General features: G+C 35.4%; 1 protein-coding gene across 2 annotated transcripts; it reads left to right on the forward strand.

The window, feature by feature from the left end:
- Positions 1-818: 818 nt before the first annotated feature.
- Positions 819-22,195, forward strand: LOC106623259 (sodium-independent sulfate anion transporter). 2 transcript variants are annotated; one of them, XM_036368155.2, is made up of 6 exons: positions 819-1,010; positions 18,119-18,524; positions 19,728-20,505; positions 20,575-20,877; positions 20,944-21,089; positions 21,177-22,195. In XM_036368155.2, the coding sequence occupies exons 2-6, from the start codon at positions 18,162-18,164 to the stop codon at positions 21,507-21,509; spliced, it is 1,923 nt and encodes a 640-aa protein (XP_036224048.1). In that variant the 5' UTR covers positions 819-1,010; positions 18,119-18,161; the 3' UTR covers positions 21,510-22,195. The 2 variants fall into 2 exon arrangements, with proteins under 2 accessions (XP_036224048.1, XP_036224047.1); XM_036368154.2 differs by lacking the exon at positions 819-1,010 and adding an exon at positions 17,801-17,960.
- The last annotated feature ends 353 nt before the right edge of the window (positions 22,196-22,548 follow it).

Consider the following 22,548-nt stretch of genomic DNA (forward strand, 5'->3'; position numbering starts at 1 on the left):
TACGTCCTTTTCTCCTCAAGAAGCTGCTCGTTTGTCGATCGTCGATATCGAACCGCTATAGGATATGGTTTGACCGATCAAAATCAAGTTCTTGCATGAAAAGCTTTACTATTTGATAAGATATTTTCATGGCATGGACTTTTGACCAAGGCAGTGCTACAATCATCCAATAAACAGTTTAAGCAAAATCAAGATAAATATTTTTGTATACCCTTTTATGCTATAAGAAATGCAACTGCGAAGTGCAGTAAAGCTTCGGTGCAGTCGCAGTTAACGTTTTGTCTGGATTTATAGCCAATTAACCGTACTAAGGATAGGACTCTCATAATTGCAATGCTATCTTCATAAAATATTAACCTTGTCTAGCAATTTTAGTTCATCCAAAAAGCCGATAATCGATATATAGTAACATGATATTAATAAGTTAAACCAATTATAAATATATCCTTACATGCATATATGTGTTCTATTACAGTCGCTTGTAAGTGGTCCTGCATCGTATTACGTACGATTGATGCGCTCGAAATTTGTCGTTTACTACAACACGATCTGTATATTCAAGTGCAATATTGTAATATATACACACATACATATGGACAGACATGTATACTCTCGTTTGCACACACTTTAGTTGGCTAGTAGTGACATGGCGCTCAAAATATTGACTCAAACTCTTATCATAAAATTTTATCTCGAGACATACAAGTGAGCACTATACATGTATGTATATATGTTCGAGTTCGAGCACGGGAATATCAAATTTATAAAGACCATTTCGAAGCCCCGTCGTAGCTCAGTTGATTTCGAAATATAAAACGCAGAGATTCGTGGTCGGTGGGTGTTGCCTTATCGGTGGCGAATATTTCCAAAAAGTGTTTTTTTTAACGTCGCTCGATAGCAAATGCGCTTTTAAATCAATACTGTCAAACCTAAAAACGCTGAAAACAAAGTTGAAAGGACATTACCGGTGCTTTGCTGCATATTTCGACTTCAGGGATTTTTCTCTCAGTGTAAGAAATTAATTTTTAAAGCTTTATGTGAGAATGTGGTGTATCAAAGAAGAACTAAAAAAGTTTATGTAAAAAAAATTAAAAAAAATTAAGTGAAATTTTTCGACGGGTCTAAACTAAGAGAAAATTTCTGAATCTAAAACTTTTTATTTTCAAGATATTTTTTATTGTGTGTGGCATACATTTAGTTATGTTTGAAGAGTTATTAAGCTACGTTAGTATTAAAAAACGTATATGTATTTCTGTTTCAAGTTTCTGTTTTTGTGAAAAAATGAGAAATTCATTTGAGGAGTGTTTTTACATTTGATAAAAGTGAAATTCGAAAGGGGTATTAGTGCAAGTACCTATAGACTAACAATTGTCTTAGTTGAATCAGTCTGTTATTCAAGGGCTTATATACAATTGTGGATTTGAAAAAATCGATTTTTTTTGCATATTTATCAATGAATGTATATATATTAAGTGTAGTAAAAAGAAATCCATTATTTTTGCATGAAATTGAATGCTTTAATTATTACTTTTCGTATCCAGCCTTATTCAAATGATTCCAAACGATTTTTTGTGCAATGTCCAGGTGCTAGACAATCTTAATCGATGTTTGCACTCGGCGATTTCCATTATTTGATCGATACAGATAAATAACGCCATCTATTGGTAAAATAATGGATTTCTTTATACTTCACCTAATATTTGAAAATATTATCCAAAATTTCGAAGTTGATCCAGCAAATAGTTTTAGAGGTATGAGCATATTTGTATATATTCTTTAGCTTAGCAAAATTTTCGAAACGCTGCTTTCAGAGTCGGTTAGAAAAATGTCTTACCATTTCTTGGATATTTGTCAGGTACTGATCGAAGGATACGATTTTTATATTCCCGCAACATGTTGCTAGAGGATATAATAGGCCCGTCCTGTCTGTCCGTCCTTCTGTCCATCCGTCTGTGGAAGCTGTAACTTGAGTAAAAACTGAGATATCTTTATGAAACTTCGAACACATGTTTCCTGGTGTCGTAAGACGGTTGGTATTGCAGATGGGCGTAATCGGCAAAATATCACACCCACAAAACGCCATTAATAAAAAAACAAATAAATTTCCATAACTAAGCTCCAAAATAAGATACAAGACTGTTATTTGGTATAGAGGATCACATTAGGGAGGGGCATCTGCAGTTTAAATTTGTTTAAAAAGAGGGCGTGGTCCGGCCCGTCTCCCAAACCGCGAAAGCATAAAATACACTGAGAACAAATGGTTTTAGCATTTCTATCGATAGTGCGAGGATTGGTGAAACCAGGTGACAACCCCGCCCTCTTCTCATATAACGGTATTGTTAAAAACTACTAAAAGCGCGATAAATCAAGCACTAAACACGTCAGATACATTAAATTTTATCTCTGTTAGACAGTGGGCGTGGCCCCTCCCACTTTTAGGTGAAAATCGATATCTTGGTATCTGCCTAACCGATTTCAACCAAATTCGGTATATAATATTCCTCTTATATTTGTATGTTATAGTGCGAAAATGGGCGAACAATTACAACCACGCCTATTTCTTATATAACGCCATTTTAAATTCCATCTGATTCTTTCACTTTCCACTATGCAAATCCAGCGAAATAAATATATAAAGTAATCTCAAACGAGTATACCGTTTGACTTTGCGAGAGTATAAAATGTTCGGTTACATACGAGCTTATCCCTTCCTTACTTGTTTTATAATAGTTTCGATTTTTTAAGCCACGCTGATGTGTAAAAATTAAAAAAAAAAAACACTTTTTTTTGGCGAATCGCCACTTTTTCTAAAATCAAAATTTTGACTACTGTTTCGATCATTACTTCGTTTTATCAAGAGCTATAGCACACTTTTTTGGTTATGAGATTTGATATAATTTTGACCAAATATTTCACACTCTTGCAGCTTGCAAGCATAAAAGCTGAGTCTTACTTCCAGGCGTTGGCAAAACTTTATATTAATACTAAGGGGTGTTAAAAGAAGTATTGATCGATTTTATTCATATTTGACATACGGGCATAGTATTATCAGGAAAGGATTTTTTTCCGAATTTTAATCTCACAAACTGATAAATATTTTCGATAAAATGTTTGCTGTAGGAACTGGATTTCACATAATCGGTATCTGGGGCTCGAATAGTTGCAGTCCGATTTTGACAATTTTTAGTCATCAGGTGGCATATTTTAAATTTAAAATTGTGTTATATGATAAGTAAGCGTGTTTATAGTCTGATTGCTTCCACTCGCACTGGAATATAAGAATATCAAGATAATATTAGGTAAAGTATTGATTTTTCAAAAGATGATAACTTTGTGTGCATTTGTCCGATTTAAGTCAAATATGTGCCGTTTTGTTCATAAACATGTTGCCAACGAGATGCCAACTTCATTATACCCCTCTCGTAGAAGACTGCGTCCCTATTGGCAAAAAACTCGGAGAGCCAATTTTCACAGGCCTCTCTTGAGGCTAACTTCTCACCATTAAGCGCGTTCGCCATGGACAGGAAAAGATGGTAATCACTTGGTGCCAGGTCCGGACTATAAGGTGGGTGCATTAGGACCTCCCATCCCAGCTCCCGGAACTTCTGGCGCGTCACCAAAGACGTGTGTGACCTGGCGTGGTCCTGATGAAACACAATTCGGCCTCTGTTGATCAAAGATGGCCTCTTCTGAATGAGTGCTGCATTCAAGTGGTCCAGTTGTTGGCAGTAGAGGGCCGAATTGAGCGTTTGGCCATAGGGGGGCAGCTCGCAGTAGATGATTCCTTGCCCATCCCATCAAACACACAGCAAAACCTTCCTGGCCGTCAATCCGGTCTTGACCACCGTCTGGGCCGCTTCCCTGAGCTTTGACCACGACCGTTTGCGCTTGATGTTGTCGTAAGTGACCCATTTTTCATCGCCAGTCACAAACCGCTTCAGAAACGGGTCGATTTTGTTGCGATTCAGCAGCGATTTGCAGATGGAAATTCGGTCCATCATGTTTTTTGCGTTAGTTCGTGTGACACCCAAACATCGAGCTTCTTTCTCAGCATTTAAATAAGTGCTAACGTGACGGTCTGTTTCCACTATTTTCATGATTTTATCGCAATTTTCGCCGAAAGGCCTCCGGACGCGTGGTGCATCTTTGACATCGAAATTACCGGAACGGAACCTAGCAAACCACTTTTGTGCTACACGTTCGTTTACAGTATCGGGCCCATAAACTAAATTAATTTTTTCAGCCGCTTTGGCTGCTTTTTCGCCTTGATCGAAGAAAAATTGTAAAATATAGCGAATTTTCTCTTTGCTGGTGTCCATCTTTGACGAGCGCTCACAACGTACTGAGTCAATCAATCGAAAACTGTCAAAGACAAACTTTTAGCGCGAATAAACACGTTTTCAGCGCCGTATAGTATGACATGATGCGATACGTAACACTAATACTATGGACAATAACGGTATCTCTTAGATAAAAACCGAACGAACTTTTTACTTTACCTAATATTATAACCAAATTTGGTCGAGTAAAACCTAAGATATGAGTTTTCAACTAAATGCGGGCGGTGCCACCCGTATCCATCCTTATCTATATCGATTATTTTTAGCTGAAAAAACTATTATACTCTGTAGCAACATGTTGCAAGAGTTTAAAAATCTGCCACACCGCCAGACACCATATTTGAAGAGGCCCTGTTGGACTTCGCCAACAGGAGCAAGGGCGGTCGACGGTTATTGAAGTACATTAAATTATTATTTTAAAAGATATTACATTGAATTTTATAAATGTACATTATTTTTATTTATGTATTATGTAAATAGAAGACCACTTCAAATAGAAGTTGACTTGCAAGTATATATAACCCCTCAACTCTATTCTATTCAGACATTTCCTAGTAATAAATTACCCTCAGCTATCGCAAGCTTTATTTCAAAATATAAATGTCCGCACGTGATTATAACTTAATCATTAATTTCAATCATTCTGTAAGGAAAGTTGTATTATATGTATGTGCAATATATATATTCATCATAAATTGTATTCTTCTGCCGCTTTTAATCAAATTCAGCGATAAAGCGGATACGCTCGCGCGTGTGGCAAAGCGACTATCTTAGCCAAAATATGCGACATTGTTGACTTTGTCTGCAGATTTTCTTATCGTGATTGAGGAGCGCCTAGACAATTGGGAGATAATAAGATATTTACTACAGTTTTAGCTATGAGACAACGCTTTCAAATCCACAGCACCTGTCGCGCGCGTGCTCTGCTTTAGAATAGGCGCAAACTGAGTAGACTTGCTAAGAGCACATAGCTTATTTATTAACATAATTACAAATAAACTTTTGATTTTGCCTACTCAAAGCGCCGACCGACTTATGTGATTCCTCTTCGGTTGGTGATTTTATCTCGTCGAGAATAATTAGTCTGGCTTATGGTGAAGCACTTCTTATAAAGCATATATTTATTGTCTGCCATTTGAATAAATTGATTTATTTGTCATCGCGAATAATTTTCAACTTGATGCATCATCGCTGTCGCTTGGTATATTGACTTTCGGAAGCGTTACAAACTGCAAGTCAAAACAGAAGCCGACATCGATATTTTACATCAACATTCACACACTTAGTTAGCGTGGAAATTGCTTGCGAAAATAGGTACGAAAGGCACCTGCATCAATCACTAGTGTAAAGCGAAGCTAGATTTCTAGAAATGCTGAAGAGAACATTTGCAGTGCGATTCTTCTTTTTTAATGGCGCGCAATGCTTTAAATGTAGTTCCAAATGTTATGTTGCTAGCGATAGCTTGGCTGCCTTTCTTGGAGCGTGTGGGTGTTTGTGTGTGCTGAGCACGTATTTTAAGCAGATATTTTAATAGCTTTCGGATTTGACTGATAGTAGCTCGAAATACGGAAGGAATTCGCTGCATGTGATGGGAATGTAAATAAGCGTGGGATAGCCGGCCTCAACAACACGATTTATTGATTACGTATACGCCATGGCAACCGATTTCTGAGTATCCGAAGCCTCGGCAAAAACTAATTAATAAAGTATATATAATTTTATTATTTATGATATTACAAATGTTGACACTTGAATGCCTGTAACACTATTAAATTGAAAATAATGCAAATTTTTTATGCTTCACAGTGTTAATATAATAAATTGCCTGATTATATTTTGGAATTTCTAAACAAATTTCCCAACAAAGTTCACACAATAAACTTAGTTCGAAAGCTGACTCACTAAAAAAAAAATATCGTTAATTGTATTAATAAATTCTACAAAATAAATGTATTTTATAAAAATAGTAAAAAGTAAAATAAAGACAAGGAGGCAGTATGGTTCCACCACGAGTCTTATCAATAGGAAACGAAGTTATTATGGCTGATATATAATAGAAATTGTATATATAATATTATCGTACCACCGTTTAAAATGTATGCATGCATTCTTAAGCACAATTGTTACTGTACAAATAAGTTCAAAATACTAGATTTAATCTTTGAGTATATACCGAATTTATGAGTTATTAATTTACCTTACTGCAAAGATCTTAGAAATACTTTGGTATGCTCATTCCATCAGGTGTTGCCAGCAATAAATAATTTATTTTCATAATTCCATCAAAGTTCATGGTTTATGGTTGTATTACCAAATGGGCACTTAGCAATTTTTATAATGCCTAGAAGATGGGAAATAGATTTATTGAACTTGGGCTTACTTTTGTCAATTGTAGGAAACAGATGCCGTTTTTTAGCTAGTATAGATGACCCGCCAATCCTCATCTGCCTCATATTAATCAGTCAAACCTGAGTTGTCCAATAATTCTATTAAACAGCTGTTAAAATATTTTATTTAGAGCAATTACAAAAAGTTCTCTACCAAATTTTAGCGATGACAAAGATCTGATTGCATTTCCTCCAGACTTGAAATACGCTGCAGTTTCCGCCAGCAAAACTCAACCGAAAGTAAAGCTGATGACAGTAATTTCCAGCTACAATTATATCATCTATAGCTACATAATAGCTTGAAATCGTCAGTCGATCGCCGATATCGTATTCACCCATAACATCTTCACCAAAACTAGCTATTTGGATTTACGTAGGCTTGATAAAGCTTGTGTATTACTTGTGGTATTCCGACTCCAGCACATTTAATAAATCTGACACCCTTCAGCATGGTATCTCTCAATAAATGACTTAAATCAGTTCAAATGATCAATAAGTTGGAGCATTTATTAAAAAATTATTTTTATTAAAATATAATTTCCTAACTGAACATATTTTATACAATATAACGAAAAAATTCCTTGATTTGGGGAAAAATTAAAAAAAAAACCAAAAAACGGTAACTTCAAATTGTATGACAGCTATATGATATAGTGATCTGATCTGACCAATTTCTGTGGTTAATAATTTGTTGCCTTATACAATAACTCGTGCCTAATTTCTTAAAGATACCTCGTCAAATAAAAAAATTTTCCATGCAAGCACTTTACTCCGATCGTTCAGTTAATATCTCAGCTATATGCTATAGTCATCCGATCTATACAATTTCTTCGGAGATTAGATTAATGCTTTAAATAATAATACATGCCAAATTTCGAGAAGATACCTCGTCAAATGAAGGAGTTTTCCATACAAACACTTGATTCCGATTGTTCAGTTTGTATGGCAGCTATATGCTATAGTGGTCCGATATCGGCCGTTCCGACAAATGAGCAGCTTCTTTGTTAGAAAGGACAGGTGCAAAATTTCAGATCGATAGCATAAAAGCTGAGGAAACTAGTAGTATATATACAGACAGACGGACAGACAGACGGACGGACATGGCTAAATCAAATCAGCTCATCATGCTGATCATTAATTTATATATTTTATAGGGTCTCCGACGTTTCCTTCTGGGTGTTACAAACTTCGTGGCAAACTTAATATACCCTGTTCAGGATATAAAAACAAGAAAAAATGTTAATTTTGGTTTCATCGAAACTATAATACTCTTCACAAAGTCAAAAGATTCCTCACAAGAACTTTGATCGGTAAATTTGTATGGCAGCTATATGCTATAGTGACTCGATCTAACCAATTTCTTTGGATAATGTACCGCTGCCTTGGGCAATAATCCATGCAAAATTTCCTAAAAATAGCTCGTCAAATTAAAACTTTTCCACGTCACGCTGATCATTTATATGGTACATACTTAATAGAATCTCTGACTTTTACTGTTTAAGGTATAAAAAAATAGTGTTAACTTCAAACGTCAACTAGAAAAGTTTTCCATACTAAAAGTTGATTTTGAAAAGTCTGACGGACATCACTAAATCGACTGAGCTCGTCACACTGATCATTTACATATATATATACTTTACAGGGGTTTCGACGTTTCCTTCTGGGTGTTTTGGGTGGCAAACATACATAGTATACTCTGTTCAGGGTTTAACAAATTCTCTAATGTCATGCCACGATCGGAAGCTTTTTCTCACTATATTTTAACATTTTTTTGCAGTATCTGCATTAGGCTCTTGGTAGCAGCGGATACAAAGTAAAATCCTGAACAGTCAAATATGCACTACTGTGTACTAGTAATACGTGCCTATGGCCCTCCACCAAATCACAAAATATCTCAGCAATAAAAGCGATATACAGTCACCCATAAACATAATCCGAAATATGAGTACGAACAGGTAAAAAAAAATATGTATGTATGTACATATTTATGTATGTGTGTACACGGCGTTGCCCAAATAATATTTATGATTACAATAAAGATGATTGATTGGATTTGAGGCGTTGTCTTTTGTTTCCAAATTTATACGCCCGATATTTTGTTGGCAGCAGCGGCTTTAGGAGCTATCAGTAGCAAGCTTACAAATTGAGGTATGCAATGGCAAAATTTAATTGTGATTATTGCCGTCTATTTAGTAAATATGGCATGTAAATACAAATTTATGTTGTGGTAAATATTTGCCCACAATAAAGTCAATTGCAGGGTGTTCTCACATAATGATTTTTTTATCGTTTACGCATTCGTGCAAGTTTGTTTAATTGTTTCTTTGCTTCGAAGAAATTGTTTATAAGCACTATATGCGAATTATTTTCTGCACAGAAATGCTTTAGGACACAAACAGTTATCAGCAGTGCGAGTGCGCAGCAGCGAAGTTGGTTATTGTCATCATGAGGAGATATGTGCATACCAATGTTTGTATGCAGCCCAACACACCCATTTTCTTAGCAGACAAACAAATGCTTTTAATAGCGATAAGGGAATCGCACAAATATTGTAAAAATTTAAAATAGAATCAAATTACGTAAAGGAAAATCCCCAGTCCACGATAAATTAATTTTGATGGTAATATTTGAAATTAGCGGTTGTTTGATGATTTCTGACTGATATTGTGTATTTTATGAGTGCACACATAATGAAAATAAGAAAGCGTAACCTTTTGCATATATGTGTGTGAGTGTAAGTAAATGTTTAGTCACTATACAGCGGCGATAAAAGTGATTTGCGCTTGTCATATGCGGAGCTCTGAGCAGATGCAAATTACGAAATTTAACAAATATCTAAAATATCAATGTTTGGCTGTGTGTGTGTCAAATTCTTAAGACAAAACACCCACATAAATACCATAGCTTGTGTTCATAAGTGTGTTTGTTTACCTTAAATATTTACGATTCTCATGGCACTAAAATATACGTGCAAGTTCGTACCAGTCATGGAGAGCGATTCCAGTGGAAACAAGAAAACAATTTTTTATGACAAAATTCACATACGGACAAAATTATATGCAGTATAAGTGACTAGACAGAATTTTACTATTTTGGATTTCAAACAAAATAGGCAAAAGAGCAAAGCAAAAAAAAACACTTTAGTCAGTTTAACCTACCCAAACATACAAACAAAAAAATCGATATCATGCGCCGTGAGTGTAAGCGCGTCCAAACTAGTTCAAAGTGGACTAGTTTAGTTTTAAGGTATTGTGTGATTCATTAAATCAACTTTAGAAATTTTACACACAAAAATGAACTTCATACTTTTAAAATTTTAATTTGAATAACTTGGAGTTGAGTTATGAGAAAAAAATCTTTGTTCAGGTATCATAGTTCTTAAAATAAATAAATATTACGACACTAATTTTTATTTATTTCAATAATGCGCATTTTATAATAAGATTACCACTATGATAAAATGCACATTTTGTTTTTTATGTGATACATACATATGTATGTAAGTCAGAAATGAGAATTATTACTCAAAAATTAGTTTATAATTTAAAAATATATCTAGATTGAAGAAAAAAAATTGATAGACTTAATAGCCTGTTGGATAATTATTTGTCTTATTATATTGCCCATAACCGTTTAACTTAACTCATATTTTACTAAACATAATTGTAAATAATTTTCAATCATATGGTTACCCAAATCAGCATTTGAACAAATTCAAATTTTTTTTTACCTTCTTACAAGTACACCAAATCCGGACAAGTTAGAAACCACTGCGTCTAGTGCTGGGTTCTTATGCCAACTAAGTTCAAGTTCGTCAATTTGCCGGATTAGCCCGAAAGCCGGCAACTAAAAAAAAACAAACAAACTATTTTTTGTCTCACTTATTATTTAGTATATATTTGGAAAACCCCGCACGAGCAATAGTAAATGGAGTGCTTGAAAGACTACCACTGGCTCCATAAGTACCATATGTATCTTAGTCTGACAGGTTTTGAATAAAAAAAGCTTTGACAATTATGTGTCCGTAAACAGATACATAAGTGAATAAAAGACAGTTAAAAATAAGCGCGAAATATGCTTAAGCTTTGAACTGAAAGCTCGTCATAGTCACATTTATTTTTTTTCTAAGAATTCTCAAGCGTTGTTGTAGTAGCCCAAGTAGAAAATCCCAGCTGACCGCTGTATAATTAACTTGTGAACAAAAATCTATAACAATGATTAATAATAATTGCTAAGCTAATTAGTGACGCATTAGATGTATAAAACTTCATTATACCCGCGGGCACCAATGGGGGATGGTGTTATAAGAAAGTCAAGTAAGCAGAATGCCACACAATGGATTTAATTATGTTTATTGATTAATAAAACAAACTTAATAATTAGACTAATTAAAGCTATTTTAGATTCGCGAAAACTTGCAGTGTGGCGAAACGAACAAGCAACTGGCATAAGTCAAGTAAACTGGCATAATCAAAAAGAGATTGAAGTTATAAAGCTTATATCACTCTAACTGAATTATTTCCCTTGTTTTGTATTTAACTTTAACAAATTTATTATTTCAGTGCACAGCCTTCAAAAATAGCAAGCAGATGGGCGGTGAATCGAACACGACTTTTCTTCTTTACCTTTTTTTTTCGACTTCACCTCTTCCGCTCGAACTAACGCGCTCAGTACAGTTTTTATTAAAATATAATTAATTATAAAAAATAATTGTTATTTAATAGCCAAAATCTCTGTACATTTTAATGGATTCTGACTAAAACTCTTGTTATAATGATCATTATGTCCCGAAATGTATGAACTCATCGACTATCCGACAATATCAGTGCCTTTGTGCAATAATTTAAAAAGAAGTGAGAGAGAGAGAGAGGTGCGCTATTAAATCGGCGGCAAATATTATAATTAGTTCATTTTCATTCAAAATGAGATTAAAACAGTGACCGTAACAGTAATGAGAAAGTGAGCAAAAAATAAAGTTTAATAATTAGTTTTCAAATTATATTTGTTCCTCACGAAATAATCGTTATATTTGGATTTTTATTTAACACTTACAAAATAAGAGTTATTTGATAACAGTTATTTCTTGCTCACCGAATAATAGCGGTGAGTTTTACTTAACTCTTACGCAATAAGAGTTAAAGAGTACGCTTTTTATTTTGCCTTGACAAATAATACGCGCACGTTAAGTAATATTTTTTCATCAACGCAAATGAGCTGCAAAACAGTCGATTTTCGTGTAAATGTAATTACTAATACTTAATTTTAATAATACATTAAACATTTAAATAAGCTCAACTTAAGTATTGGTTTCAAATTAAAGCATTTCTGATTTGAACTCCAGATAGAATCCCTGAATTTCAATGTGTATTCCCGGTGCATTCTTTTGAGCCCGCAGGTATAGAACAAAGTGCAACTCTTAAAATACAATACATACCTATACATACATACTTTTATATATTCATAACTTGTACGAACACATATTTTATATGCCAACATTTTGTAGATGCATATGAGCTTGCGTGCAAGGCTTTTGTTGTTCTTTACACGCCTTACTTGTTACTCTTACGCACATGCCAAATAAGGCAAACAAAACCCGGCTTCAAATAGACCGCTTAACCAGATTGTTTGAAGCAAGCAATTTTTGAGAGAATATTGGTCCGTGGCATCCGCTTGCTTGGTTTATTTAGTGTTTTAGACCAGTTTGGGGCACTTACCAAGGCACTCTTCAGTATAAGAGAGGCTTTGAGGACAGCTGAGTTGTTGTGTGCAAAGTTAAGTCGCTTAGCGCGTGTGGATCAAAAAAAAAATTGCAGTGTTTAATAATGCTCACATGATTGCTATTGTTGTTTTTGTTTGTTTGTTTACATGCTACCCGCTGTTTGGTTTTCGTCGCTGCCGCCCTCGTCTAAAGTAAACAAATCTTTTTCACTGAGGTTACTTTGTTTACATATTTATTTGTTGGGGTTTATGTGACTTTGCCTCATATGTATGTATATAAAGCATGTAGCATTGCTTATTATTTGAGTCTTCGCTCGTCATAGCACGTGACTTTAATTTGCTGTGCAGCGTCATGTGAAACGAGGTATTGGAATATAATATTGAAGAAACGTCATCGAACGTAAATAATGAAGAGTGGACAAAGTACAACGTACTATATGCAATATTATGTACTGAAATATGCAGTTAGATATATATTTACAACGTCGAATTTTCATGAAATTTAGGCAAGCTAACAATTATTTGATAAACAGCAATTAGATACATAAATAAATATTTATACATAAATATTCCCAAAGGGGGTTTTTAGAAAGTTAATAAGTTAAGCCAATCAAATAAAGTATAGGTCTTACTTAAAGGTAGCAACTAATTATATATAACAGTTATACATATTATTTATATGCCGCACCGAGTTGCGATAACAAATGTGATGTTCAATTCCACTAGATGTCGCTGAAAGCAAATTAATTAGAAGATCTTATTTATCGTCCAAAATTATACATTTGCAAGGGCAAAGGAAAGTAAAACTTTTTGATTTCTTCCGCATTCGAAATATTACAGAAAATAGGAGTCGCTTTAAGGGTATATGAGTTGGACGCTGTTATACATATATTAGTTTCTACAACTTTCTTTCAATGCCTTGGAGTTTCTGTAGTCGTGACTTGATGTGTGCTTTGGCTTCACGATCTCATTCAATATACAAAGCTTGACTTTCTAGTGCGTTTTTTTTACTTTTTTATGTAAAGTAATATATTTTCTTAAGACCACACCTACAACACCTTTACAATTTGCCTAGTGAAAGTGTAAATATTTTGCTAAATCGGAAGTGTGAAAACTCAAATCACCTCGGTGCATGTAAAGAGATCACAATTAAAGCGTAATATAAACTTATTAAATAACATTATGACGAACCTTTTTACTGAAAGCCCAAAAAGTTTGTGTTGTGTGAAAAATATTTGCGCAATTAAACGCTGCTGTCTAATTTAGCCAAACATCGCTTGTTATTGAACTTTCAAACCATTTTATTATATTATTTTTTGTATACAGAGATTTAAATGGATTACTACAGCGAGGTCTACTTAAGTCAAGACTATGCAAGTAGCGAATTTTGCAGACCATATTTCACAACCTGAATTTGTATTTAAGTGCCGTTATTTGATAGTGAACGATAAAAGGCGCAAACGAAATACATGCAACATAAGAAGCGGTAAATTAATGTCGAATGAGGTCAAGTCATGAACTGTGAATCATCGCTGACCACTGCATCACTGTACAAATTAAAAACTTCAGCCGCGAATGTGCTTTCCCTTTCAATGCTCTTTAAAAATCGTAATGTTGCTGTAGTATTCTTACTAAAAACCAAACCGAAAACAAAATCATCGCAACTGGCTTTTGAATTCGTTTTTTTTTTCTTTTTGCAAAAAATACTAAAATTACATGTTTGCGCATCTCTTCGTCGCATTTCGAGAAATGTCTTCGGAGAAAGCCACAGCAGTACCTTCCGCAGCTTAACACCAATGAGCCTGTTTTTGTTTTTGATTGCGTATTTTATCCGAAAATAAAAGAAAGTTCGTTGCACCAAGATTTGGCGTCTTTAAACTACGGAAATTTCTACCTTAAAACAGAAGAGTTGCATTTATACAAGGCAGCGGCTAGTCGTTAAGTAAGCCTCAATTTTTTCTTTCCTTTCAGGCCATTAATTGTGTACTTCGCCGTCACGTGACGTAAATAAATGCAAGCAAAACACAATTTCTGCGTGTTATTTGTAGTGTTATGGTCAAAGTACAGTGCTCTTCCATCCACCGTGTATCAGAAGATATCCCGCTACCGAAACTGCATGTTTAGTGATAAACGCACGACCGCTGCTTAATGAGTTGTATTTATAATTAACAAATCTACGTAATTTACAGTTTTAATAACAGAAAAATCTGTCTGCTTATACCAAAATTTTGTTTTTTTATATGTTAATTAACTAAGCGTCATTAGAACATTCAAATTACTTTCAAATATTAATTTGTGATTTCATAACCTTTTCACAGATTTTGCCTCATTTATCAATTATCTGTAATAAACGTTTTTATTTGTAGAATACAAGCTAAGAAACGATAGAGCGCATACAGTGGCACGCTTTCGTCTGTTTCGGATTATTTTGAACATTAAACATTTGAAATTCGATGATACAGAATTTGAATAAGAAATTATATAGAAGAATGAGTATGGGTACGAGTATGTATCATTGCGAGAGCTGCAAAGAATTGGAGTATAGAAATCAGAGGTGAAATCCGAATATAAGTAATTACGTATGAGTATTGCTAACATTTGAATAGAGTTTCTAATATTAAAATATTAATTTATTATTGATATAAAAGCTGAGAGAATTTATTAGTATATATAATTGATCAGCGCGACGAGCTGAGTCGATTTAGCCATGTCCGTCTGTCTGTCCGTCTGTTATACGCGAACTAGTCTCTCAGTTCTGTGAAAGAAATTCGGTTTCGGACGCTCCTAGACTTTCTCGTTTGTGTAAACTGTAATCACAATTACAAATATTAAATTGATTGCCGCCTACAGTATTTGGTTGCACAATTAAAGTTAACGTCTTAATCGAAATCCATTAGCGCCTCTGGTGCGAAACACAATGTAACTCTTCCGGCTATGAAACGTACGTATGGACAAGACAAAATTTTGAATCGTTACCACTTCCAATGTTAAGCAATAACCAACTATTTCTTGTGCTTTGCAGCTAATGGCATTTACAGTTGATTGCAGTTCACATTCGTGATCCCAAATTTTTATCACTTGTCGTGTGTGTCAACATGCTACTATCTTAGAAAAACATAATTTTTCAATATACAAGTTCGTTGTAGTAACGATCTTGAAATATTTTGTATAGTGTACGTTGATCCCAACAGACGAACCCTTTCACGGGCGTCACTGCCTAGGCAATACAAGGCAAAAAATTAATTCATCGAAAATGCTGCGATTATCGCTTTCTGATTGTTTCTAGCTTATTTGCAAAATATTAAATTATCTCGGACCCATTATAATCATATTGAAAGCAGAAAATAATAACGAATTGTTAATGAATAATTATGAGATGGGTTTGAGCGGCTGCCCAACTGGAACTGAGTCATTTCAATTACTACAAATTAACCTGAAAGCTGTTTTTTTCTTTATTACACATTGCAGGTATTTTTAACAGCTCTTGAATGATGCGTGCGCCGCGATTGATGTGCCTGCACACACACACACGTACTTACATAGTATGTACATATGTTCGTCAGAGTGTCCGGTGAGTCTGTCGCCTTAATAAGTATGCCGGATTTTTGTTTTAAATGCGGACCAGGCGCGTTTTATTTTAAAGTTTCGTATTTTTGTCACTTTTAGTATCACAAAATCGTTTACGTAATACAAGCTTATTTTGCATAATTGTCTTTTTGTTTTTGTTTTTGTTCCCCCTACAATAACATCCAACGCCAAGGTACTTTTGACGATGAACTCAACAACAACACAACTGATGAAAGCCGATTAAATGCGTCACAATGCGTTTTTTTCGTAGTCTGTAATGTTGTTGTTGTTGTAACATTATTTTAAATCTGTTGCAATTCCCAACGAGGCAAGAGTGCTGGGTGTCACGAGAAAATGCTTTAGAGACTATTTTAACAATTAATTCATCAGCTGACCAGAGTTCTGTGGGTGTGAAGATTGTTGTTATTGTTTGTGCTTTGAACGGTTATTAAAAACACGTTATGACAGTAATTGCGTTTTCTTAATAACCGATTATGGAAGATATCACGGCACGTGCTGCCATTGTCTACACTTGTCATACAATTACACAAACCTCCATAATAACTTCCATATATGTATGTTTGTATGGGATAAGTGTGTAGTTAACTTGAAGCATAATTATAATAAACAACGTGCCTTACCGCAAATGTAAACAGTGCTCTTAACTAATCAGCAGCTGGTACTTTCTACATAACTATTCCGCAATTTGTCAATTGACAGCTTTCTGTCAGAAACCTACCAATCTCAGACTTCTCCAAAATATACAAAAAACAAAAATTGCCTCTTTTTTTGGACCAAAAACAAAATCACACGAACAATTTATATGGAACTGAACCAAATATCTTCTGATTATAAAATTATAGTACATATAAATTAGTTTGTGATTGGTATAATACTAGTTTTGTTTAGACTATTTCAGTTTAAGTCTCAACGGTAAACTAGTATTTCTTCTCGATCCCCCTTCAACTGTAAACATAATTCGTGTGTCTGCGATTAGCCATAAAAATAAAATGGCATCACGATTTCATCGCACATAGCAATGATGAACTTTAAGATCGACGCCCTGAACAATAATATTCGTACGATCGATTAACGATCATGTGTTCATTATGTTGCGTGTTTAAGACCTAAACTTAGGTGTAATCGGGTATACATACATATGGCTAGGCACCTACTTATAGATTTATATTGCAAAAAACCAAAAAATAATGAAAACAAGTGTTTAAGGACTCCTTAGAATAATTACACCTCTTTAATTCGTATGTGACTAATGTCAACTCACAACACAAATATTATTTAATTCTGATTACTTTATAATATCTAACGATCACTTGTTAAGGTTTTAGTCTGCCTATTTGATGACACTTTAATATTCCGGATTCTTCAAGTCTACAAATACATAAATATGTATGTGTGTAAGTGCCAAATGTCTGCCTCTCGGCTGTTTGTTTGTTCGCTGTCGATTTTTTGGCAGTTAATGAGCTGCGCGCTCCGAAAATCTTTTCACTCAGCAGGTGCGCGCTGCTGACGCGCCGCCGTCGTGCACGCGACTTTAACCACAAAGGGTTCGGCAGTGCTGCAGCAGTCATCGCTGCTCGATTTGTGCGAACGGCCGATTAAAAAACCACCAATTAAAATCGCACTTGCAGACAATTGGACAGACGCGAACTAAATTTGCGCTGCTGCTGCTACTGGCGCCGCTGTCGCTGTAAGCATTCGGGTTTGGGTATTCGGGATTTCCGCACTTTCGAGAACTGACACACCCGTCTTAAAACGCTGCAAGATCACACTTTTTAGACTTGACACTCGCCGCAATTGTGGCATTCGCGTACTCGACATTGAGGCGACGACACCGTCTTTCTTGTCAAATAAATTCGACTTTGTGCAAATTCTTTGATTACAAATAATAATCCTTGATTCACCCACATTTGTGGTTCGGCATTGTAGTGTACGTATGTAATACAGCTTAGCTGACAAATAATTTCCGATTAAAAGTTGTAGATAACTCGTGGTATTTATCCACACCACAAACTAACTTATTGAGAGACAAGTGTTTTAGTTTTCATAATTATCTCATAAAAGTGTGTTTTTCCACTATATTTGCAGTGTAAACAGAATAAAGTTTGTTGTTAATCCAAAAGTGCGCATAATGACCTCAGACAGACTGAGTGCGATCACGCCGAGTGGCCAAGGCAATGACAATTTCGGTTTGGATGTTACCTTAGACATACCATCGAATGGTATGTACGCGGGCAGCAGTGATTGTATAGTGCAAGATGATGACCCACAAACCGAGCGCGGTTGCTGTGAAAAGTCGAGCGATTGGGCCAAACGCACCGCCGCCAATGTGTTTCGCAAAAAGACACTCTACAAACGGTTACCAATACTACAGTGGCTGCCGAAATACGACCGTGATGATTTTGTTGGTGATTTGGTAGCTGGTATAACGGTCGGTTTAACGGTGATACCACAGGGCTTGGCTTATGCGGGCATAACAGGCCTAGATTTACAGGTGAGCGTGCGGAAATTTCCATAACAAAACGTTGAAAAAAATGTTTTACGTTTTTTTGAGAATTAATATAAAATATATCGCACTAAAGAGAAAAGTTGCATAACTCAAAAACGCGCAATTTTAGTTAAATATTAACCACGATATCAATCCACCCTTTTTTCGACCCATGCCTTAATAAAAACTTTACAAAAGCAAGCAAAAAATATATTAGTACATACGTCATAGTGCTTCGAAAAAAAATGTACAGGTATTATTCTTGTTATAAATATTGAAGCATTTCTCTAATTGACCGCTCAGCATTCGAAACATTGCCGTCACACCTCGAAATCAGATGCAGAAATTCTGCTGAGTCAGTAGCTAACAAAAAAAGTAATCGAATTCTGCGAAATAATGTTTCCTTCGATCCAGATAATCTCAAGCAAGTGCTTTTGGCGCTAAGTGAGTTTACATACACATATGAAATGAATACATAAATACATATGTACATTTGTGAATATATTATATATTCTAAGGCGATTATTTAAAAATGGTCACCAAATGAGTTTCCTTGCCTTTGTTTACGTTTTATTTTCGCACTGAACTTACGATAATTTATGCAAATGCGGCTTTGCAAATTTCGTTCACACGGAATCTCCCGCACGGTATGTTCATTTAGTATACATACTTATCGGTATGTATGTATGTGTGACTGCTGTTCGTGCGCTGAAGCATTCCATTAGCCTCGATACTGAGTTAATTGTTTCATGCTAAAGTGAGATTATTTATAATAAATTATAAATTTACACATTACATTTGACTTATTAAACGGTCATTCATAAAATCGTCGTAAATAATTTCATAACAATAACTTACAGGTGTACATATATATGTACATATGACTGCATGTAAATGCGCTTTGTGTTAGTAATTTGTATGTCGCCTGCCTGTTATCAGCTACGAGAGATTACGGAACACCTCTGTTAATTTGCACTTATCAATTTTGAAGCGATCTAAGTAAATGGAAGAGACGTGTACTTGCCTCTGCTTAAGTGACGGAAGTCAAAAATATTCCGAATATTATAAAATATTTATCGATGTAAGAAAGTATTGAGAATGTTTTCAATTGAAAGAAAAAAAATTCACATAAAAATGTCCACTCCATATAAAAACCGTTATTTATTTATTAAAACGCCAATTATATGTATGTTGTTATTTCTCTCACAGTATGGTCTCTATGGCTGCTTCTTCGGCTGTTTCATTTATGTGCTCTTCGGTTCCAGCAAAGATGTGCCGGTCGGTCCTACTGCCATCGCAGCACTGCTCGTCTATCAAACTGCACGTGGTAGTTTGGAGAAAACCATATTACTCACTTTCCTCACTGGTATAATTGAAGTGCTGATGGGTTTGCTACAACTCGGCTTTCTGATAGACTTCGTGTCAGGGCCGGTTAGTGCGGGATTCACGAGCGCCGTCGCGCTCATCATTTTTACTTCACAGCTCAAAGATATACTGGTTGTGAACACTTCGGGCGATACTTTCGTCGATATGTGGATCTCAATTTTGAATGATATTCAAAATATTAGCTGGAATGACACAGCCCTGGGGGTTGGTTGTGTTTTCTTGCTATTGGCTATGCGTGCTATGACTACTGTCAAAATTGGACCTAAGGATGGCAAAACGGTCTGGCAGAAGGTACTTGAGAAAACTATCTGGCTGATTGGCACATCACGCAATGCGGTGTTGGTGATTTTAGTTACACTCATGGGTTATTTGTTGCGCAGCTCGGGTATTGATATCTTCAAGATGGTCGGTTTTGTGCCGAAGGGTTTGCCTGAATTCAAAGTGCCACCATTCTCTGTGACCACCTACACCAACTCCACAAGTGGCGAAGTTATTGAGACACATGAAACTTTCGCCCAAATGGTGAGCAGTTTGGGTGCTGGACTGATAGTTGTACCGCTGATTTCTTTATTAGAAAATAGCGCTTTGGTGCAAGCTTTTGGTGAGTACGAAATAGAGATATTCAATGAAGTATGAGTTTTTAAATTTGTCACGTGTTTGTACCCGATAGCCGATGGCAAACCTTGTGATGCCAACCAGGAGCTCATCGCCATTGGACTGTGCAATATTGGCAATTCCTTCGCCCAAGGCTTCCGTGGCAATGGACCAATTGCTCGTGGTGCTGTTTTGAATGCTAGTGGTGTTCGAACACAACTATCCAATCTCTATACCGGTGTTATTGTTATATTCGCCTTACTGTGGCTCACACCAGCCTTCTATTATATCCCTAAAGCCGCTTTGGCCGCCATCATTTTGGCTGCCGTGATCTTCATGGTGCAATATCGTGTAATCAAGCCGATGTGGAGAAGCAAAAGTAAGTCAAATTAAATAAAAAATGTTTGCTTATAGAATTAAAATATTAATATCGCTCACTTTACAGAAACCGATCTGATTCCCGGTATCAGCGCCTTTATTGCTTGTCTATTGTTGCCGTTGCAAATCGGCATTCTCGTGGGCATCGGCATCAACGTCATATTTATTTTGTACAGCGCCGCACGTCCGAAACTGCGTGTCGAAACTGCTTGCGTAAGTTGATTGAGCAATTAACTTTTATTTACTCTCCACAATTCACAAATTCGCTATATATTCATGACACTTTCTCTCTCACTTTAGACGTCGAATGGCATCAAGTATCTCATGCTCACACCCGATCGCTGCCTCATCTTCCCATCGGTGGAGTTCGTGCGCAACGTGATCAACAAACAAGGCCGTAAGTCAACCCTTCCTGTGGTTCTCGATTGCACCTACATTTATGGCGCGGACTTCACGGCCGCCAAGGTTGTCTCGATGCTCATAAGTGACTTCGAGGCGCGTAATCAAAAGCTTTACTTCTACAATCTTCAGCGGCGAGTCGCGCAGGTGTTCGCGGGCCTTAACAAAGGACTGATTGTTATCTACGATGCTGAGCATTTGGAAATGGAACTTGCCGGTAAAGGAATAGAATAAGTGAAAATATAGGTTAGGAAATTCTTAAGTATTGTATGTGTGTTCTGTAAGGCAGTTACTTAGAAAATGAATACGTGATATTGTTTGCAAGGAATGGCGACTCTACAACACAACCGTTGCTTATTTATCCACAATTTATTCAATTAATGAATGTTGGTGCAAGGGCATGTCAGTGACTAGCTTAAATAATTAGTTTGAAAAACGATTTGACACATTTGTACATACCAGTTATATATATCGAAACGTCTTTCTAAATCAATAAAGGCAATATAAAAGGGACGCAAAAAATATACGAAATATACATCTATAACATGACAGTGCTGAAGCGGAGAGGTAACAATACGACATTACTTAATTGCTTACGGAATCAGTTAGAAAATTTAAATATTTGTTGTAGTTGTTAATAACAAATTATGTATATTTTCCTCAAGTCCTACAGCTGCCTGCTTGCCTACACTATTTTCACTACATATGTACATAGAAACATATATAAATGCATACACTATAAATATAAAGATAAAAATCTGAGTCATTGATATATAGATATATATATTCATACATACTTACATACATATATAGGTCTAGTTAATTTTGTATAGTTTTATATACAACTGTTAAGTTTGTCGATTGCGGTTAAGTAAATGTATTTATTTAAATAATAGACGATTAAATATATAAATAAAATAAATATGTATTATACAAATTGAAATTTTTTATTTTCAATTTTAATTGCAAATAACTTTGAAGCAAATTATCTTCAAGCACTACTACTTTGTGCGCGAAACCCAAGCCTCGAATAAACTCATTCAATATTATTGTATAATATTCTCTACAACATTTATATTGCACAAAAGAAAGTGAAAATAACACGGCTTGGGGGCAAGTAGGTACGTAGTTAACAAAGCGATTTTTATTTGAGGGTTAAAACAAAGTGAATGTCCCGAAATCACATGACTGTAATTCGTAGCAATGTCAATATCGGTCAAAAATCCATTTCATAATTAAATATATGCATTCGAAATTCTTTATATATGTGTAT

Source organism: Bactrocera oleae, chromosome 2, assembly GCF_042242935.1.
Source record: "Bactrocera oleae isolate idBacOlea1 chromosome 2, idBacOlea1, whole genome shotgun sequence".
Taxonomy (NCBI): Eukaryota; Metazoa; Arthropoda; class Insecta; order Diptera; family Tephritidae; genus Bactrocera; species Bactrocera oleae.

What these genes read in the sequence shown, in the direction of transcription:
- LOC106623259 (XM_036368155.2), top strand. Translation starts at nt 18,162, where the DNA reads ATGACCTCAGACAGACTGAGTGCGATCACGCCGAGTGGCCAAGGCAAT. An exon ending in CGCTTTGGTGCAAGCTTTTG is followed by an intron (nt 20,506 to 20,574) that starts GTGAGTACGAAA and finishes TGTACCCGATAG; the next exon opens with CCGATGGCAAACCTTGTGAT. An exon ending in TGCGTGTCGAAACTGCTTGC is followed by an intron (nt 21,090 to 21,176) that starts GTAAGTTGATTG and finishes CTCTCACTTTAG; the next exon opens with ACGTCGAATGGCATCAAGTA.